Below are 18471 nucleotides of genomic sequence, written 5' to 3'. Positions count from 1 at the left end.
ACCATTTGCTTACAGTATGAGAGATATGGACTTACTACCAATTAAATGTGTATGTGGTGGCTCACATGACCCAGAGCAGCTGTGCTTAACATCATATTAATGCTGTAATAAGTAAGAATAAGACAACATGGTGAGATTGTTTATTTACAGTTGCTATCAAAGGAATAAAAACTTTCCAAAATCTGCTGAACACATTACAACTTCAATACAGAAGAATTTGGAGAATAAATTGTTTTTGTTTCAATATATTTAAAATCATTTTTGTTTCCTTATACAGAAGTATACACAAAAATCTGTTTATAAATATGCAACAAGAAAATTTATACATTTGTATCTTCCTTGAAAAAAATTAAAGATTTTCCCGTCACATATATTTCATCACCATGAATATCTAAGACGAAGTAATGAATTTTTTTTATGGACACACACGACTCCCAGAGCCAACATTATATGTCTCCTCATTTTAAGAAGTTATCTTACATATATCATAAATACAACAAAACAATGTAACATTCAAATGATGTGTTCACTTGTTTATCATAAAAGGTGAGGTAATAATATTACACATCATATGATAAATATCATAGCAAAGGTCACTTAAGCATGACAAAGAGGTTTGAAATTCTATTCAAATTGTTAATAATTGAAATCAATATTTTTATGTAGAACAATTTTATTAATATTCAATTAAATTTATCTTTAGATACATTTGTATGTATGACTTGACACTACAGCAATCAATTAGTCTTGTATGTTTGAAAAATTAATAGTAAATACAAGTAAATTTCATGTGTAATGCCAATTTATGATTTTGCATCAGCCAACTGTGATGATATTGATATAGGTCATGGTTGCCAACTTTATTAAAGGCCTAATTTGTATTACTGTGGATTCATTATTATTCGTGGAATACCAATTTTGGTGGATTTTGTTGGTACAGGCAAAATTAACTGTTCAATGAATGACAGATTTTACATAGGCTTGTATGCAGATTTCAGCAAAATCATAAAATTAAATATCCAGATATATTTAAGTTTTCCTGAATTCATGAAAATTGGTCCCCACAATAATAAATGAATCCACAGTATGTTACGTCACATTAAAATTCAAAGTAGGTATATGGTAAAGTGTATATTATATATATTTTTTTAGTATTTAACAATGCATCAACCCTCAATATAATTCCTTGAGCAGGTTGATACAGGCACCATATTCAAAAGCCATAAATATCCCCTATATAATATTATTTGACACAAACAGAAAACAAGCGACCATTTGAAAGACAATTGATCAATGGTGAGTGACCCCTGCTATAAACTTCTATAAATTGCTGAATGCATACATATATAAATATACAATTTAACAATATGTCACACACTATTTCATCCATCTTATGTTTTAAAACATTTATATCTACACACATCATATAAAAACACACGCTTCACAACATACATACAATTACAAAATACACAACAATCCTTGGAATCAGAAATCAAGGAATAAATTATCATATTTATCCTTCTCTTTTATAAATAAGACCTGTTTATTTGTAAATGAAGAAATCTAATGATTTAGTTAAGCACAATAGCTACACAAATTTTTACTTAAAAGTTATTCATACAAAATATTGTTTTTTTTATTTTTTATCATAATAAGACTATTTTACATTCTCATAAATGACAAATTAATTTACTAACATTTATTTGTGATTTTTAAAACTGTTTTTAAATAACTTTTTTTAGTGAATTAGGATTTCCTCCTCAGGTAACTGCTTTCATGTACAGACCAACTGCAGTTATGAAAGTCTGATGTTTCTCAATAGCTTCCACAACATTAAATACTTTATAAGTTACTGTGAGGTCTATTCAAGGTTTATATTTACATTCTTGTATAATGACAAGATGTCTGTAGGTTTTTTGTTAGGTTGCTGTCTCATTGATATATACACATTTCCTTCCATTTAAATACAGTATTTCAATTTTGATATCAAAATTTCAACTTAGTCTTTGAGGTTGACCAGGATATTTTACAATGTTACATATATACATAATTTCTTTCCTGAAACTTCAAGTTTTGTGACATTTCTACCTAACGATCAAGATGGTAACTTTACCAGAAAATCTCTCTAGTAACAGTTTAAAAGCATACTATAACAAATAGGATAAATGCTGTGGAAAATGTTTTCAAATCATGAAATATTTAAAGAATTTCAATTAGTCTTATAAATTAAAACTTAGATTTATCTATACAGCTTCATCTTTCAAAACAGGCTTAGATTTCTAAAAAAATAACTTGAAAGTCAAAATCCTACTTTTTTGTTCATATTATGAACAGTTGTTTGTTTTTGCTTGAGAACATAAGCTCAATATTGTTCACAACATGAAAACAAGATATGAAACTAATCCCAATGTATTTTCTACACAATACTGTTGTAAATCAAACAGCTATAAAGTACAGATTAAAATCTAACCAAAAGACAATACAAATCACACTAACATTTATAATATTAATGTTTTCTTTTAAGTTTATTTCGAAAAATCATATGCAATATATAAACATGATTGATGTCTTTATGAAAATAGATATACAAATAGAAATGAAGAAAACAAAATAATGACTTCTCAATATCATACATCATCATCACATTTGTTCAACAAAAACAGCACTACATTTACGTTAAATATCTGAGAATCAACAAATTATATTAAAAACAATTCTGTCAAATTATATCGCAAAAATTACTAAGCTACAGAAAAAAAACTTGTTTATGAAGTAACTTATCTAACAAAAGACCATATGTTAAAATGAAGTTATAATTTCAAAGTATCATTTATTTTGTAATACCTTTGAGCATAGAAATATCAAGGAATGAAAAATATGAAAAACTTGAATTAACAGATTCAAATTAACTATCAGAATGCAGAATGCAAAATGTTGATTAAAGTGTGGATGCACAAATTTCAAAAAGATTTCCATAGATTATTTTCAGAAATGTTTATAATAATGTCCGACGAATTTGCAAGTGTTAGTACCTTTAAAATAGGAAAGCTAGAAGCTTGTTTAATATAACTTTTATTTGTGTTTGAATCAATTTAAATCAGCTACATAAGCTTTGACAGCTGGCAATTAGAAAAATTATAAATAAAAGATTGATATCACATAATAATTAAACAACTATTAATCCAATTATAATCATGCATATATCTCTTGTAGTCTGTCACATGAAGGTGTCTCCATTTTTGAAGCTTTATCATATAATCTAGCATCTGCATAATTTCTGGCTTTCCACAACATATTTTCTTCTGCAAATAGAAAGAATATTCAAATTAGACAAAACTCTAAGAAACATTAAATTGCCTCAGCAGTAATCACTTGTTAAAGATTCATTTGAAATTCAAACGGCATTAAAGTAAAATTTGGCAAACCATTGTAAAACTCTTTCAAATACTAAACAAGAGGCTGTCACAACGACAGCAAACCGGATTTATTAACATTTATTTGTATCCTGCCAATATCACAAGAACCATAACTGATGAACGGTGAAAGTGAAAATAGTCAATATCAAATTTGACCTCCATTTTGTCATCAGTATCAACATATTAAAATTTGAAAAGCTTAGGTCCAATGGTTCATGAGTAAATGCACGGACACGACTGGAAAAGCCATTTTTCAATCTTTCAAGAAGCAAAGAGTGTAATGCTTAGGGCAATTCCAGAAAAAAATGTAGGGGGGGGGGGGGGTTGGAAGGCAGTTTTTGTCAGCACCCACCACCCAGACAATTGTAATTGAGAATTATAGTGCATTATAGTGTGAAAAGTTGCTCTAATACCCATCACCCATGTATTATTAAGATAATGTGCCTTCCAACCCCCCCCCCCTACATTTTTTTCTGGAATAGCCCTTATGAAAATTTTGGTGCTTTAAGAAACATATAAAACGGACCAAATTTCATCTTTTAAATGTTCCAGAATCAATCAAATTTTTTTTTATGTACATGTATATCTGCAATTGCATTAGGTTGATTTAAAGTATTTCTGGCGAAATATCTTTTACAACTCCATGTGTCTTGGTCAGTAAATTTTCTATTTTAAGATGAAGAAAATACTGTGAGAACTTAAATGTAATAACATAAAACCATATTGAAATTCTAGTAGCCTGTTTTCATACAGAGTGAATTGATTAATTTCTTTCTTCTGCATACAAAATTTAAGCATTGCCTGGCTGAAGAGTGGTTCAAAAATTCTACAAATATGTACATGTAATGATACAGGTGAGAGGTTTAGCTAGCTCTAAAACCAGGTTTAATCCACCATTTTCAACATAAGAAAATGCCTGTACCAAGTCAGGAATATTACAGTTGTTATACATTTGTTTGATGTGTTTGAGCTTTTGATTTTGCCATTTGATAAGAGACTTTCCGTTTTGAATTTTCTTCTGAGATCAGTATTTTTGTGATTTTACTTTTTATTTTTTTCACTTCACAGACGTTCTAATACTTCTGTTGTAAAACACCAAGTTAGACAGACCCTTATAAACTTACTATAACTCCTTTCTCTCCAACAACTGTTACGTAAATTTGAAATATATTCTTCCTCTACTTGTCGTTCTATCCTCCGTAACTCTGCTCGACTTTCCATTTGATAGTCTTTTTTAAGGAAATATGGAACATTTAAATTACTTGTTTTTCTACTGATTGGATGTTTACTGAAATATAAGAAATACAACTTGTTATTTATATTGATTTTTAAGGTAAAACAGTCAAAATGAATTATTTCTAAGGATTAATCTCATTCAAGATTCTATAACAAATTCAATTATTTATATTATCAAGATTTCATTTGAAAATTTCCAGAAATAAACAAGTGAAACTGCGAGCTACTGCTCACTGATGATACCCCCGCCGCAAGTGGATAATATTAATAGTGTAAAAATATGCAAGTGTTCGGTAAACAGGAAGTTGTCGAGTGATGAATCTGAAAACGCATCACACGGTATAGCTGACTTATAAAAATCCTGAAACCAAATTTCAGAAATCCTTGTATTGTAGTTCCTGAGAAAAATGTGACGAAAATTTTTAACTTGGCTATCATGTGTAAAATCATACAAGTGTTCGGTAAACAGGAAGTTGTCGAGTGATGAATCTGAAAACGCATCACACGGTATAGCTGACTTATATAAATCCTGAAACCAAATTTCAGAAATCCTTGTATTGTAGTTCCTGAGAAAAATGTGACGAAAATTTTCAACTTGGCTATCATGTGTAAAATCAGACAAGTGTTCGGTAAACAGGAAGTTGTTAAGCGATGAATCTGAAAACGCATCACACGGTGTGGCTGACATATATAAATGTTGATACCAAATTACAGAAAGGGTGGATGTGTAGTTCCTGAGAAAAATGTGACGAAAGTTTCATGGGACGGACTGACTGACGGACTGACTGACGGACTGATGGACGGACGGACTGACAGACAGAGGTAAAACAGTATACCCCCCCTTTTTTAAAGCGGGGGTATAATAAAGAGGGGGTCAGAAGACATTTTGTATCTTACACTACCCTGATTCTTAAGTTGAAATGTTTTTTACTGACCTAAATAAAATTAATCAGGTTTTTCTATTTGCTACAAAAAAATAACGATGATCTATAATTACGACTTACTCTGACTGTTGTAAACTATACAAAGGTTCTCCAACCAGGAAACTACTCAGTACTGAGAGAAAGACTAATAGTAAAATTGGTGCAAGCTGTAGTAACAATGTATAACTCGCCTGGAATAAAATCAAAACAAACGTAATGTTAATCAGTACTCAACATGAATTTTTGTTTTCACAGAATGAAAAAAACTTTTAAACCATTTTAGGTATATTTTTTTTTACTTTTCACAAAAATTGAATTGATTCATTTGTTAGTAATGATTTGATGCAGAACTTGATGCAGAAGTTGGTGCATGAATTTTTGTTTTCACTTGATGATATGTATGGAACCAGTCAGGCCAATTTAATTGAAAGAATTAGCAAAATTGAACATATATATAACCTGAGAATCACCCATGTAAAGATTTATCTATATGCATACAGTGTTTTGGGGGAGAAAATTTCTTCAGAAAATGGCAAAAGACTGATACTAAAATAAATCCGGGTGAATATGGGAAGGGGATCGATATTCTAGTATCAGATCAATGTATTTTATAGATGTCATGGTCTTCATTATTATAATAACATTATTCTTACTTAATCAATTGTTTCAGTTACAATTTTTTCCTATGGCTTTATCCGAGAGAGTAATTTCCAAGCGATAGTTTCGTTATTCAGGTCGTTTATAGTTGACAAAATTGTTTATTCTCGGATACAAGAGATTTAGAAAATTTAGATTTCTCTTCATTTTGTTTTATCTCACTCTTTCTTTTCAAAAGAAAATACAACAAGATTAAAGACGCCGATTGACTATTTTTGAGGTGATCATCAACGGAAGTCATAAATAATCCTTACTTTATACACACCCAAGCTCATTAGTCATAGTGTATATCACAATTAATTGTTTTGTAAACATTTTAGATACTGTTTCATGAACATTAACAATATATCACTAATTATTTATAAAAATTCTATAAAATAAAATCTTAGGTAAACAAACATGGAAATAGCATGTCATAAATCAATACAGTGGTCAGTGACTGGAAATTTAATTACATGTGTATTGTCAGATTAACTCTTCAATCCATTTAAATGCAGGAGGTTATGTTTTGACATATGTGTATTAGTTCGTCATAAATAATGAATTTTGAATGCTTTTGTTAACCTTGGGACCATAGTTCGACTCAACCGAAATTTCAAATCATCCAATTTTGACTCATCAGGAGTCAAATTGCATACATTTATATGGAACAAAGTTCGGGACCACGTGAAAACTTCTACTTATCTGAAATTTCGAGTCAACCCAGTTCGAGACAACGAGAGTTAACTGTATTTTTTAACATTTATTTGTGTCCTGGCATTTATCAATATCACAAGGACCAAAACTCCTAAATGGTAAAAGTTACAATTATCAATATCAAACTTGACCTCCATTTTGTCAACAGTAACAAGATTTTAAAATTTGAAAAGAATTGGTTGATTGGTTCATAAGTTAATGCAATGACACGACTGGAAATGCCATTTTTCACTCTATCATGAACCATAACTCCTGAAGGGTAAAAGTCAAAATCGTCATTATAGAACTTGACCTCCATTTTGTTGTCAATAACAACATATTAAAATTCTAAATGCTTTTGATGAATGGTTCATGAGAAAATGCACAGACAACATTTGACTGCTGCCCGCCAGACAGTCTGCCTGGCGCCCAGGCCAACTGCCTTAAGTCCCCAAATCAATAACTGATATTTACTTCATAAATCCAGTTAAAAATGAATGAAATGAAACCCCATATACACATCTTCTCTTATGCTGAGCCTCTATACAATGCATTGTGTACTTACATCATTACTGACATTTTCCTGTCTCTGGAAATGATAGGCATTTCTGTTGTGGTGATGGTGGTGATGTCTGTATACATTATCTATAGAAAAAGAAAGTAATCACTATTGTGAAGTGTTTAAATTACATAGAAAATTGTTTTGCCTTGGTTTGTGTGTAAGTTTGTGTGGTATACAATAAATCAGAATATGTTCATGTGTGCCTAAACTTCCTTTTATTACCATTTGTAAGAAACAAATATATAATTTTTTTTAAATGCATTATACAGTTTCATTAACTAAGGCTCTTTCAAAACAACATTTACTTTCTCAAAACTTTTATGAAGATCTATGAACATGTCAGAAACAAAAACACCTTCTAGGAAGTTATAATGTTCACTGTAATACTACAAAAGTACTTCCCCTCTTACTGAATCATCAAATCTGAAATCTACTTTACAAATAAGTAGCTTCATATAAACCCAAATTTTCATAAATTTGTAAAAGCAGACAAGTAAAAATACAGACAAAGAAAGAGCTGATAATTTAAGACATTCTACTAACACTCTTATGTGTTGTGAATCCAAGTTGGTTTGAAAGAACAAGATGAAAATAATATTTTACACACAAATAAAATCTGTTATTAGTTCTAGTTGCTAAATGTTATAGATAGTTTTAAGTGAACAGTACAGAAAGTTTTTATGGGTAATAAAATAAAAGAAGTATGTCCCCTATCAAGCTTTGCAATTAAAATAAAATAAAATGAGACAAAAATCTAGAATGCTAAGTGACCCACTGCCTTAATTCAAACATTGTCTGCTTTTTTTTAGCTTTTCTAAAGGTTTCAAAAAAATTGGATGATAAAAATTTAAATTAGAGTGTGAAAACAAAAATGGGACTGACTGTCAAGGGTAACACTTAATGATACCTTGCCTATGGTAGGGGAATAAAAATTAACCACATCATAAGTTGCTTTCCATAAATATTTACTAGCAGGAATCCTTCTTCTTAAATAATCTTATTTGTCAACAGAAAAGGGGAAAAGATATACCGGTACTGGTAACTAAGGTCTAAAACATATGAAGTAATTCCCTATAGATACTTATCTTTTTAACCTATTTAAGCATGATGAATGTTTTATCTTAATTAATTAGATTAGGGATAAATAAATTAAGCTTCATATAAAAACCTAAGGATTGAAAAGACTGAATCACTGATGACAAAATATAACTTAAGAGCATTACGATGATTCTGTTGTGTAGGAGGTTAATCATCCCAACTAACTTATGTTAAAAAATGTTATTTGGGTAGCTATAGTTTCTACATAAATGCTAACCTCGATGAGTTCTGTATACATTATCTGAAAAACAGAGAAAGAAAGGTCTATACTTCAATAATTTTTCCCAGATGAGAATTCAAACTTCTAGAGAAAACTAGATAACTGACATGCTAGAAAGGGCCCCCTTCATGCATTATGGAATTTTAGTGTAAGGCATAGAAATAGCAGGCATTCTGAGAGTATTGCATGGCAATACATAGTTCCTAACTGGTAACAATTTTTTTGTACTGGAACAAAATGCTTACTTGCTCATCACTTGTCATGTCATGAACTATGTATCAAATTTCCAATCAATATGTTCAAGCATGACGAAAAAATTGTGGAAAACTGATTTTTAAAGTCGAAGGACCATAACTCTGCACAAAATCATCAGGCCAAAAAAAAATATATGTCTGTTTCCTGTTTCCTGACTGACCCCGACTCAAACCCCCCGACCCTAGATCTTTTTATTCAAATCTGGAAAAAAATCGTTTCCGGTCAGATCCAAATCCGTATTTTACTATGCCCAAACAATCAAAATGGCTGCTCCCAGCACAAATGTGCTACAATTAAGGTTTAAAAACTAAAGATGTCAGCACTCGGAGGATTATTCAATTAAAGCTTCTTTAAAGGGATTAAATCATTTTGGGGTACAGGACCCTAACCAAACATGACATGTAACCGACTGCAAATCTGACAGGGAGTGCAAAAATAAAAAAAAAATAAAAAAAAAAAAAAAAAATCCCGACCTACCGACCCTGATTTATTTGCCTTGGAAGTAGGAAACAGACATATATTTTTTTTTGGCCTCAGACTGATACAAAATTTGAACTTGCTCTGTAACTTGCATGATAAAACTTTAGACCAATTATCAAATCAATATTTTCAAGGATGTGGAAAACTGAATACTTGAGTTAATTTACAAAGTCCAAGGACCATAACTCTGCACAAAATTATCAGACCGGAACAAAATTCACAATTAAAAAAAAAATGGTCATGATAAAACAGTTTACCAATTATCAAATCAATATCATCCAGCATGAAGAAAAAAAGTGTGGAAAAATTATTTGCCAGACTGACCGGTGGACAACTAAAACTTAAGTCTGTTAAGAGCTAATACTCAAAACTGATGCACATTTTGCACACATAAAAATTTGTTTAATTGGGGTAATATTTTTCATGAATTTCATGCTATAAGCAAAACATGCAATTAAAAGTAAGTGTCTAATGAAATAATATGTTCTCTTTAGTTCTAACAGGTCTGTCTTTTGAAAGCAATGAAATTTGACAACTGACAGATAATTTTAGACACCAGGAATCAATGTATGATCATGGTGACAGCATGTTATGGCTGAACATCAATAATTTGTTTACGTCATAGCACAAAAAGATGTTTGCCTTCTGCTGTTGTCTACTCTATGGTCGGGATGTTGTCGCTTTGACACATTCCTCATTTCCTTTCTCAATTTTATTCTTCAAATTTCAAGATTTTTTTCACAAAAAGAACACTTTTAGTATAAAAAGCACAACAAAATTGAGATTTTATCATACCTGAGATAACTAAGTTTCTTTTTTTATGAAAAACAAATTTATCATTTTTTGTAGACATTAAAATACACACAGTTTGACATATCATATTCTATACTTGTACGGACATGTCAACTTTGCTTAAACCCTAGCATACAATAAAGAGTGATTTTGTTTTTAACAAGTAAAATCCCCCCTATCTATGCAAATTACTAATTAAAACACCTATGTATGATGGATTAAAACTGTACAAAATTTCAACTGTTCATATCTAGAGTTCAGAGTTTCTACATTTACATAAAGAATTTCTCAAATTTGTGATATTTTAAACAAAAATTAAGTTTTTACCAGGATTAATTTGCCAATTTCTCACATATTTTGCTTGACAATGGTGCACAAATTTCATCAGCATCCTATCTATCAAGAGATTTGGCACTAACGAAATAGTTTTTGAAGCTCATACAGCTGTTATTACTATGGACACACATTTTAATGTTTTTCTACTTCCCTGAACAATGATTTTATGTAAAGAATTTTGCCATAGTACTTCGTCTTGAAGTTGTGTTATTAATGATTGTCAAATTTTTTGTTTATTGTCATATTGAATTTTAAGAAAACAAGTTGTATGTGACACAAAAATAATATCCATTCCTGTGCATTAGGTTTTTCAGAACTTTAATTTTAGTACTTTGTCTTGAAGTTGTCATTAATGATTGTTGACTTTTTGTTTATTGTCATATTATGTTGGATGAAAACAAGTTATATGCGACACAAAAAAAATATTCATTCCTATGCATTAGATTTTTCCGAACTTTAATTTTGGTATACACATGCAATGAATAGTGCTGGATTTACTTTTGTGTATGGAATGATAACACACTAATAACTACTGGAAATTATTGTACAATGTTTAAGGCGCTTTAAACAAAGTGGTGAATTTTTCATCAACAATAATCTGATCAAATGACACAAGGTAATTATCCACATATAGGATTTTTTACAAATACTATTTAAAGTGCTATTTGATGCTTTTTCAGACCATTTCTTTTCTTTTCTGTGGATTTCTCTTTTCGTTGGATTTCTGTAGATGTGTCTCCTTTATTTCTTGTCTGAATACATCTTTTTTCATTTCACAAGTGTAGGAACAAATTTACAGATACTGACTCTCCAAAACTCATGCATTTAGCTTCTCTTGAACACCAAAATATCTATATTTGTACTTACTCGTAGGAAAACCACCACCAAAGAACATGTTAAATAATTCTTCTGGTGATACTTCAGCTGAAATTTAAAATATTAATTATTATCATCTTGATATAATAGAGTGATAAATTGCACTTTGCTGCACAAAAAACGACAGAATAGAATAAATGTTTTAAGTTTCCTGACTATAAACAAGAGGCTCATATATAGATGCATGAAACTCTCTGGAGTACCCAGTCAAAATTATCAAAAATCTTGATCAAACCATACAAGTGTGTGACAGATGGCTGCCACTATTGCTAAAATTTCAATGTTACATGAAAGTGATGTTATTAATTTCCAATTTTCTCTCTGACAGAAGATTTGACCAACTCTGCAGCTGAACACTTGGCTGTTAACTTCTTCATCAGATTTTGGAAAGCTTTTAAGTAGAAAGTTTCTAAATTTTAAGATATAAATTATTTTTTTCCAATTTTTTTTTTTATCATATTTGAATTAACAGTTTGATCATCTCAGAATCCATCTGAGCCTTAGTTTACATTCATGTTGAAAATTTGGCTCTATGTGTTGGTCTAGCAAGGTTTGTACTTAGATCACTTTAAATCCTGAGTATGCACTGAAATAATTGCCACTTGATCGTAGATATTCATCAATCCAACTATCTTAAGATGATAATTCAATTTTCAACATGTAAAGTTTACTAAAACTGGACAAAAAAATCCATTATTGTTGTTTTCTTAATCTTTCCCTTTTTTATGTGGAGAAATACAAATTAAAAAGTTAATAAGCCACAAATGCTCATTTTTTTTTAATTTTCTATTTTTGATATACAGGTACAGGCAAAATTATATAGATGCATGCATCAAGCCTCATGTCGGAACTTTTTTCAATAAATTTAATTAATTTTCACAGGAAATCAACAGTGAACACACAGTTTTGCCTCATGTTGAATTAGAATGGAAGAAAAATTATCTGTGGTTTAGCAATGGTACTTACTTTCATAATATTGTTGATGATTATGTTGACTAGATTCTTCCTCTGGTCCATGTACATCATATTTCCTTCTTTTATCTGCATCACTCAGGACAGCAAATGCTTTACCAATAGCTGAAAATTATAACATACAGCTGTCTTATTATGTCAAATGAATACTGTACATGGGTAAATTCAGAAATTATTGCATGCATAAAATTTATCATTTGGATTTTTGAATAATGGACAAAATGAAAAATTATCATTTCCATTTCAGGAATGCCTGCATAAAGATATTTGCATCTGATATCAGAATTAACATTGACATGAGAAACAAGATGAACAAGATGAACAATATTTTAAGGATTATAGGCATGGCTTTTTTTAATGTTTCAATTGGAAGAAACTCTAATATCCTATCAATAAAACCAAAAAACATCACATTATATGTTTAAATGTAATATCGTCATGCAGGCTTCTGAAAACTTTGTCTTTCCCTACCTTTAAAAGCTTCTGTGGCTCCTGGAGCTTTGTTTTTGTCAGGATGCATCTGTAATGCCAACCTTCTGTAGGCTTTCTTCAGATCATTCTCTGTTGCATCTTTTTCAACATTGAGGATCTCATAGTAACATTTTACCTTTTTTATTCTGAAAATACAACTTGGTATTAAATTTTATTCACATTTCGTAGGATTTTGTTGAAATCATTGTGTACAAACTGTCACTACAAGTACAACAATGTGCATTGAGTACCAACTTAATCATCACATACAAATTACATGTACATGTGAAATCTGGAAAGTGGTACATAGTCTACATGTTCAATGAAGAATATATTCTACAAACAAGTGTTTGTATTATCACTGAAATACAAGGGAATCAGCATTTATAAAAAGAAGGTACATTTTGGGGTTGGTTTTTTTTTGTGGCAAATAATATGGTTAAGAACTTTACTGATACCATTTTGTCTGGGACACTTGTCTCATTGTTACTCAAACTGACACATCTCCTTGTTTTTATATTAGGTTAAAGGATGATGCAAATTAAGGGTTATGTCATATTGCCGATTTATCTTATTTAAGAAAATAATGCAATATTATGTTGAAGCCCACATATTCAAGATAATGGCAACTTCTCCTTTAAAGGAAGTAAGAATCCATTTCTAAATACAACTTTATTCCATTTCTATCTGTTTAAATATGTTACATTTCTTTTTAAAAAGATTTAATGTAGTCAAATTGATTGTCAGAAACAATTCAGGTTTATATGAAGAATCACATCTGAAAATAACTACAAATCACACAATATGCCACACACCTTTTGACTGCTTCTAGATTTTCTTTTGTGTATTCTATTTCTTTCTTTTCTGGTTCATTTTTTTCCTCTTTTACCCTGCTTTGGCTGCCTTTTCTTTGACGGACACCTTCAGTGTTATTTGGTTCACTTTGATTTTCTTTTTCAGCTGTATCATTTATTTCAGTTAAACTTTCAATTAAATCTGTGAATTACAAATTTGTATATTTTCATTACTTCTAATAATTTTTTTTTAGAAAAATGGAAATAGGAAATTGACTTTTAAATTACAATACATACAAATTTAAATCTTTTTTTCTCCTTTCATACGTGTGATTACAAATTTAAGTAAACAATGTACCATATATATTTATTTCCAAATTGTTACCATTTGAATCACTGATAGTACAGTAGACTCAACCTAATCGGATATCAACTAAACGAAAAAATAGGCTATTGTAATATTATTTCAAAACACCAAACCCTTCCCCATATGTTTAGTGTTAATTTCATCGTGTAATCGAATATCGGATAAGAATATTCAGGTAAATTTGTTCAAAACCATGCCCAATCGGATATTTTCAATGTTTTTCTGACAGGAAAAGGACCTGGAAGTTGCAAATTTACAATCTTGCAGGCAACAAGATTTTGCTTTTACTGAATAACTCAAGTCTCTCGAGAGCCTGTGTCGCTCACCTTGGTGCATATTAAACAATGGACACAGATAAATTAATGACAAAATTGTGTGTTTTGGTGATCGTGATGTGTTTGTAGATCTTACTTTACTGAACATACTTGTTGCTACAATTATCTCTATCTATAATGAACTTGGCCCAGTAATTACAGTGGAAAATATTTTCTAAAAACTTCTGAAAATTTTTAAAAGATTTCTATATAGGGCAATAACTCCTTAAGGGGTCAACTGACAATTTTGGTCATGTTGACTTATTTGTAGATCTTACTTTGCTGAACAAACATTATTGCTTTTTTACAATTTATCGCTATCTATAATAATATTCAAGATAATAACCAAAAACTGCAAAATTTCTTTAAAATTACTAATTCTGGGGAAGCAACCCAACAACGGTTTGTCTGTTTTGGGCCATAAAAAAGAATAGGTTTGTATGCCCAAACGCTACCTACCCAGAAAAACGCTGCCTACTAAAATTCTTTTATTGTCCTGATTTGAAGAAGTTTTTTTTAATCAGATAGGCATGAAGACTAATAAACACCTGATACTTTAATTTCTCTTTTTCAAAAAAAAAAAAAAAATGCCTACCTACCTACCCACTGTCTCAACCTTTGGGTAGGGTTTGGGCAAACCAAAATATTTTTAATTGTGGCCTTGTCTGAAAATTTCAAGGCAGATAGATCTTGACCTGATACACAATTTAACCCTGTCAGATTTGCTCTACATGCTTTGGTTTCAGAGTTATAAGCCAAAATCTACATTTTACCCCTATGTTCTATAATTAGCCATGGAGGCCATCTTGGTTGGTTGGCAGGGTCACGCCACACATTTTTTAAACAAGATACCCCAATGATGATTGTGGCCAAGTTTGGTTAAATTTGGCCCGGTAGTTTCAGAGAAGAATATTTTTTAAAAGAATACTAAAATTTTAGAAAAATGGTTAAAAATTGACTATAAAGGGCAATAACTCCTTAATGAGTCACTTGACAAAATTTCCTTAAAATTACTAATTTGGGGGCAGCAACCCAACAACGGGTTGTCCGATTTGTCTGGAAATTTTAGAGCAGATAGATCTTGACCTAATAGACAATTATATTCCATGTCAGATTTGCTCTAAATGCTTTGTTTTCAGAGATATAAGCCAAAATCTACATTTTACCCCTATGTTCCATTTTTAGCCATGGTGGCCATCATGGTTGGTTGGCGTGTCACCGGACACATTTTTTAAACTAGATACCCGAATGATGATTGTGGCCAAGTTTGGTTAAATTTGGCCCAGTAGTTTCAGAGGAGAAGATTTTTGTAAAAGTTTACAGACGACGGACGACAAGTGATGAGAAAAGCTCACTTGACCTTTCAGGTCAGGTGAGCTAAAAAGGAACTATTTCTCGATAAATTGTTGTGTTTATTTATTATCTATCTTCCTTTATCATGAGAATTAGATGCCTTATATTCAAATGGTTCGAATTTACAAGACTCAGTTGACAAGATCAGTACCAGTACAATGCTGTTAAGAGAATTTGATAAAACTCAAAATGCTCACAGAATCAGAAATATAATCTCAACTGAATGTACATGTACCTCCTTCTGAATATTTTTTATGAAAATTGGACTACATAGCACTAAGGTGTATCATCATTCCTGAAAATCATATAAAACAACAACCATTGGTAACAGTGCTTAATAAGAATATATGCCAAATTGTTGTATAAAGAGAAAATATTCAAATTAAGGATCATTTGAAATATGTTAAGTTGAATGGCCAGAAAGGAAGAACTACATTGTGTTCTAGTACATGTACTACTATAGATATATGTCATTCCTTCGTTAGACATGTAACAGATGCTTTCATGAGTTGGTGGAACATTAAGGAATGTTTGTGGCAGACATGACAGATCTGAGATGACCACTTATATTGTTACACTGTGATAATCACAATTATGATAGTCTTTCTTTGCCTCTCACACTGGACTGGAGCTGTGCTGGCAGGGATTATTTACCTGGTACCGCCACCGAAGCCGGATTGGTTCCGGCCAGATGAACGAAAAGCAAATGGGACCCCCCCCTTTTTTTTATACACTGCTTTATTATTTTTTTCTTTTTTCTGTTATTCTTTATACTTGCTAGAATATTCATGATATTCTTTGGTTATCTTACAAAGTTGCTCTTTTTCTTGCACCCACTGGAAGCGTTGAGTATTGTTCAAGTTTGACAGATCAATGTAGAATGTAGACACAACTTATGCCACACATAAAACAGGATATGCAACCCTTCCAGAGCACTTAACATCTTCATGTTATTTCTTCTTTTTCTTCTTCTTCCAAATACAGGAGTAGACTCCTGAGGGGGGATTATCAGGACCTTTATCGGGACTCCAGGATCGGGTGTTTTTAAGCTCAGGATTTCGGGATTGACCCTTTCTTGATCCGGGAAGTCTTTTTTTCAAACTTCAGGACCTAAGGATTTAGTGTTTTAAGTCCAGGATATCGGGATCTGGTGTTTTTAAGCCCTGGATTTCGGGATCAGGACCCCTCCTACCCCCCTCACTCCTACTGTCCTAGGTAGGACTAGGAGTGTAAAACTACCATCCTTAGATTACTGTTGATCAGTTTCTTAGTTTACTAATTTATGATTGTTTTTTTTATTTTTTTAAATGGTTTTCTTCGTCCTATATGTTTTTTTATTTGTCAAAAATTATTTGGTATCTTCGGACTCGGTCTCTTTTTTTATTTGTAATTTCGTATACACTTCATTTTATTTCTGTACCTTTCGCTTTTTGGGAAGGATATAAACGTTCAGCTTTGTTTAAAAATTTCAGGGCCTTTTCTCTGTCTCCTAGCTTGGAATATTTAATTGCAAGCGATATACATCGCTCGCTTTCGTCTTTATTTCCATCCATTTTGTTTTTGTCATTCCGAAGTCGATTTGAGAAAAACATTCCGATTGGACAATAGTGGAAGAGGTCGCAAGTGTATTTTAATCAGTAAGTAGTGAATTTTGACTTAAGAAAACACTGAATACCACACAACTTGTTATAAGATTAAAATATTTTATCTAAATAAATGCGTTAAATGTTTAAAAAACCTGTAACTTTCCTTATACCAAAAAAGGAACGAAATGCAGACGAAATGATAATAACCAATCGAAACATCGTTTACATATAAAACAAGCATGACGTTTACATTAAAAGATTGCAAAGCAATCACTTAATCACGTCCCCCCCTTTTTAGCTCACCTCAGCTTTTCTCGTCAATTGGCGTACGGCGTCCGTCGTCGTCCGTCGTCTTTAACTTTAACATAAATCTTCTCCTCTGAAACTACTGGGCAAAATTAAACCAAACTTGGCCACAATCATCATTGAGGTATATAGTTTAAAAGATGTGTACGGTGACCCGGCCAACCAACCAAGATGGCCGCCATGGCTATAAATAGAACATAGGGGGTAAAATGAATATTTTGGCTTATATCTCTGAAACCGTATTTAGAGCAAATCTGACATGGGGTCAAATTGGTTATCAGGTCAATATTATTATAGATAGACGGGTAAACTGTAAACAGCAATAATGTACAGCAAAGTAGGAGCTACAAATAAGACAACATGACCAAAGTGGTCAATTGATCCCATATTTAAGGAGTTATTGCCCTTTATAGTCATTTTTTTTACAATTTTCATAAATTTTGTAATTTTTGTAATTTTTTAAAACATATTTTCCAATGGGCCAATTTCATTATAGATAGAGATAATTGTAAGCAGGAAGATTGTTCAGTAAAGTAAGATCTACAAACACCTCACCAACACTAAACACAATTTTGTCATGAATTCGTCTGTGTCTTTTGTACAATATGAACCAAGGTGATCGACGCAAGCTCTTTAGAACCTTTAGTTTTATTTGTCATCCCTTATTTTATATGTAATATTCTTTCTAGATTGTCTACTAAAGTAATTTCTATTTAGTATAAACGTATTTTGCTATAATACAAGTGATTCACACTTTACATACGAAAAGAAAAGAAGAACAG

At 31.2% G+C, this 18471-nt stretch overlaps 1 protein-coding gene across 2 annotated transcripts; it reads right to left on the bottom strand.

The window, feature by feature from the left end:
* Positions 1 to 125: 125 nt before the first annotated feature.
* On the bottom strand, positions 126 to 17377 carry LOC143044457 (dnaJ homolog subfamily B member 14-like). 2 transcript variants are annotated; one of them, XM_076216488.1, is made up of 10 exons: positions 17218 to 17377; positions 13785 to 13965; positions 12970 to 13115; positions 12493 to 12603; positions 11518 to 11574; positions 8785 to 8808; positions 7473 to 7552; positions 5657 to 5766; positions 4541 to 4704; positions 126 to 3302 (listed from the first exon to the last, which is right to left on the bottom strand). In XM_076216488.1, exons 1-10 carry the CDS (start codon positions 17348 to 17350, stop codon positions 3193 to 3195), a joined length of 1116 nt encoding a protein of 371 aa, XP_076072603.1. In that variant the 5' UTR covers positions 17351 to 17377; the 3' UTR covers positions 126 to 3192. The 2 variants fall into 2 exon arrangements, with proteins under 2 accessions (XP_076072603.1, XP_076072604.1); XM_076216489.1 differs by lacking the exon at positions 8785 to 8808.
* Positions 17378 to 18471: the final 1094 nt, after the last annotated feature.

Source organism: Mytilus galloprovincialis, chromosome 9 (assembly GCF_965363235.1).
Source record: "Mytilus galloprovincialis chromosome 9, xbMytGall1.hap1.1, whole genome shotgun sequence".
NCBI classification, from domain to species: Eukaryota; Metazoa; Mollusca; class Bivalvia; order Mytilida; family Mytilidae; genus Mytilus; species Mytilus galloprovincialis.
The sequence above is the reverse complement of the archived record's forward strand: the minus strand, read 5'-3'. Positions and strand labels throughout refer to the sequence as shown.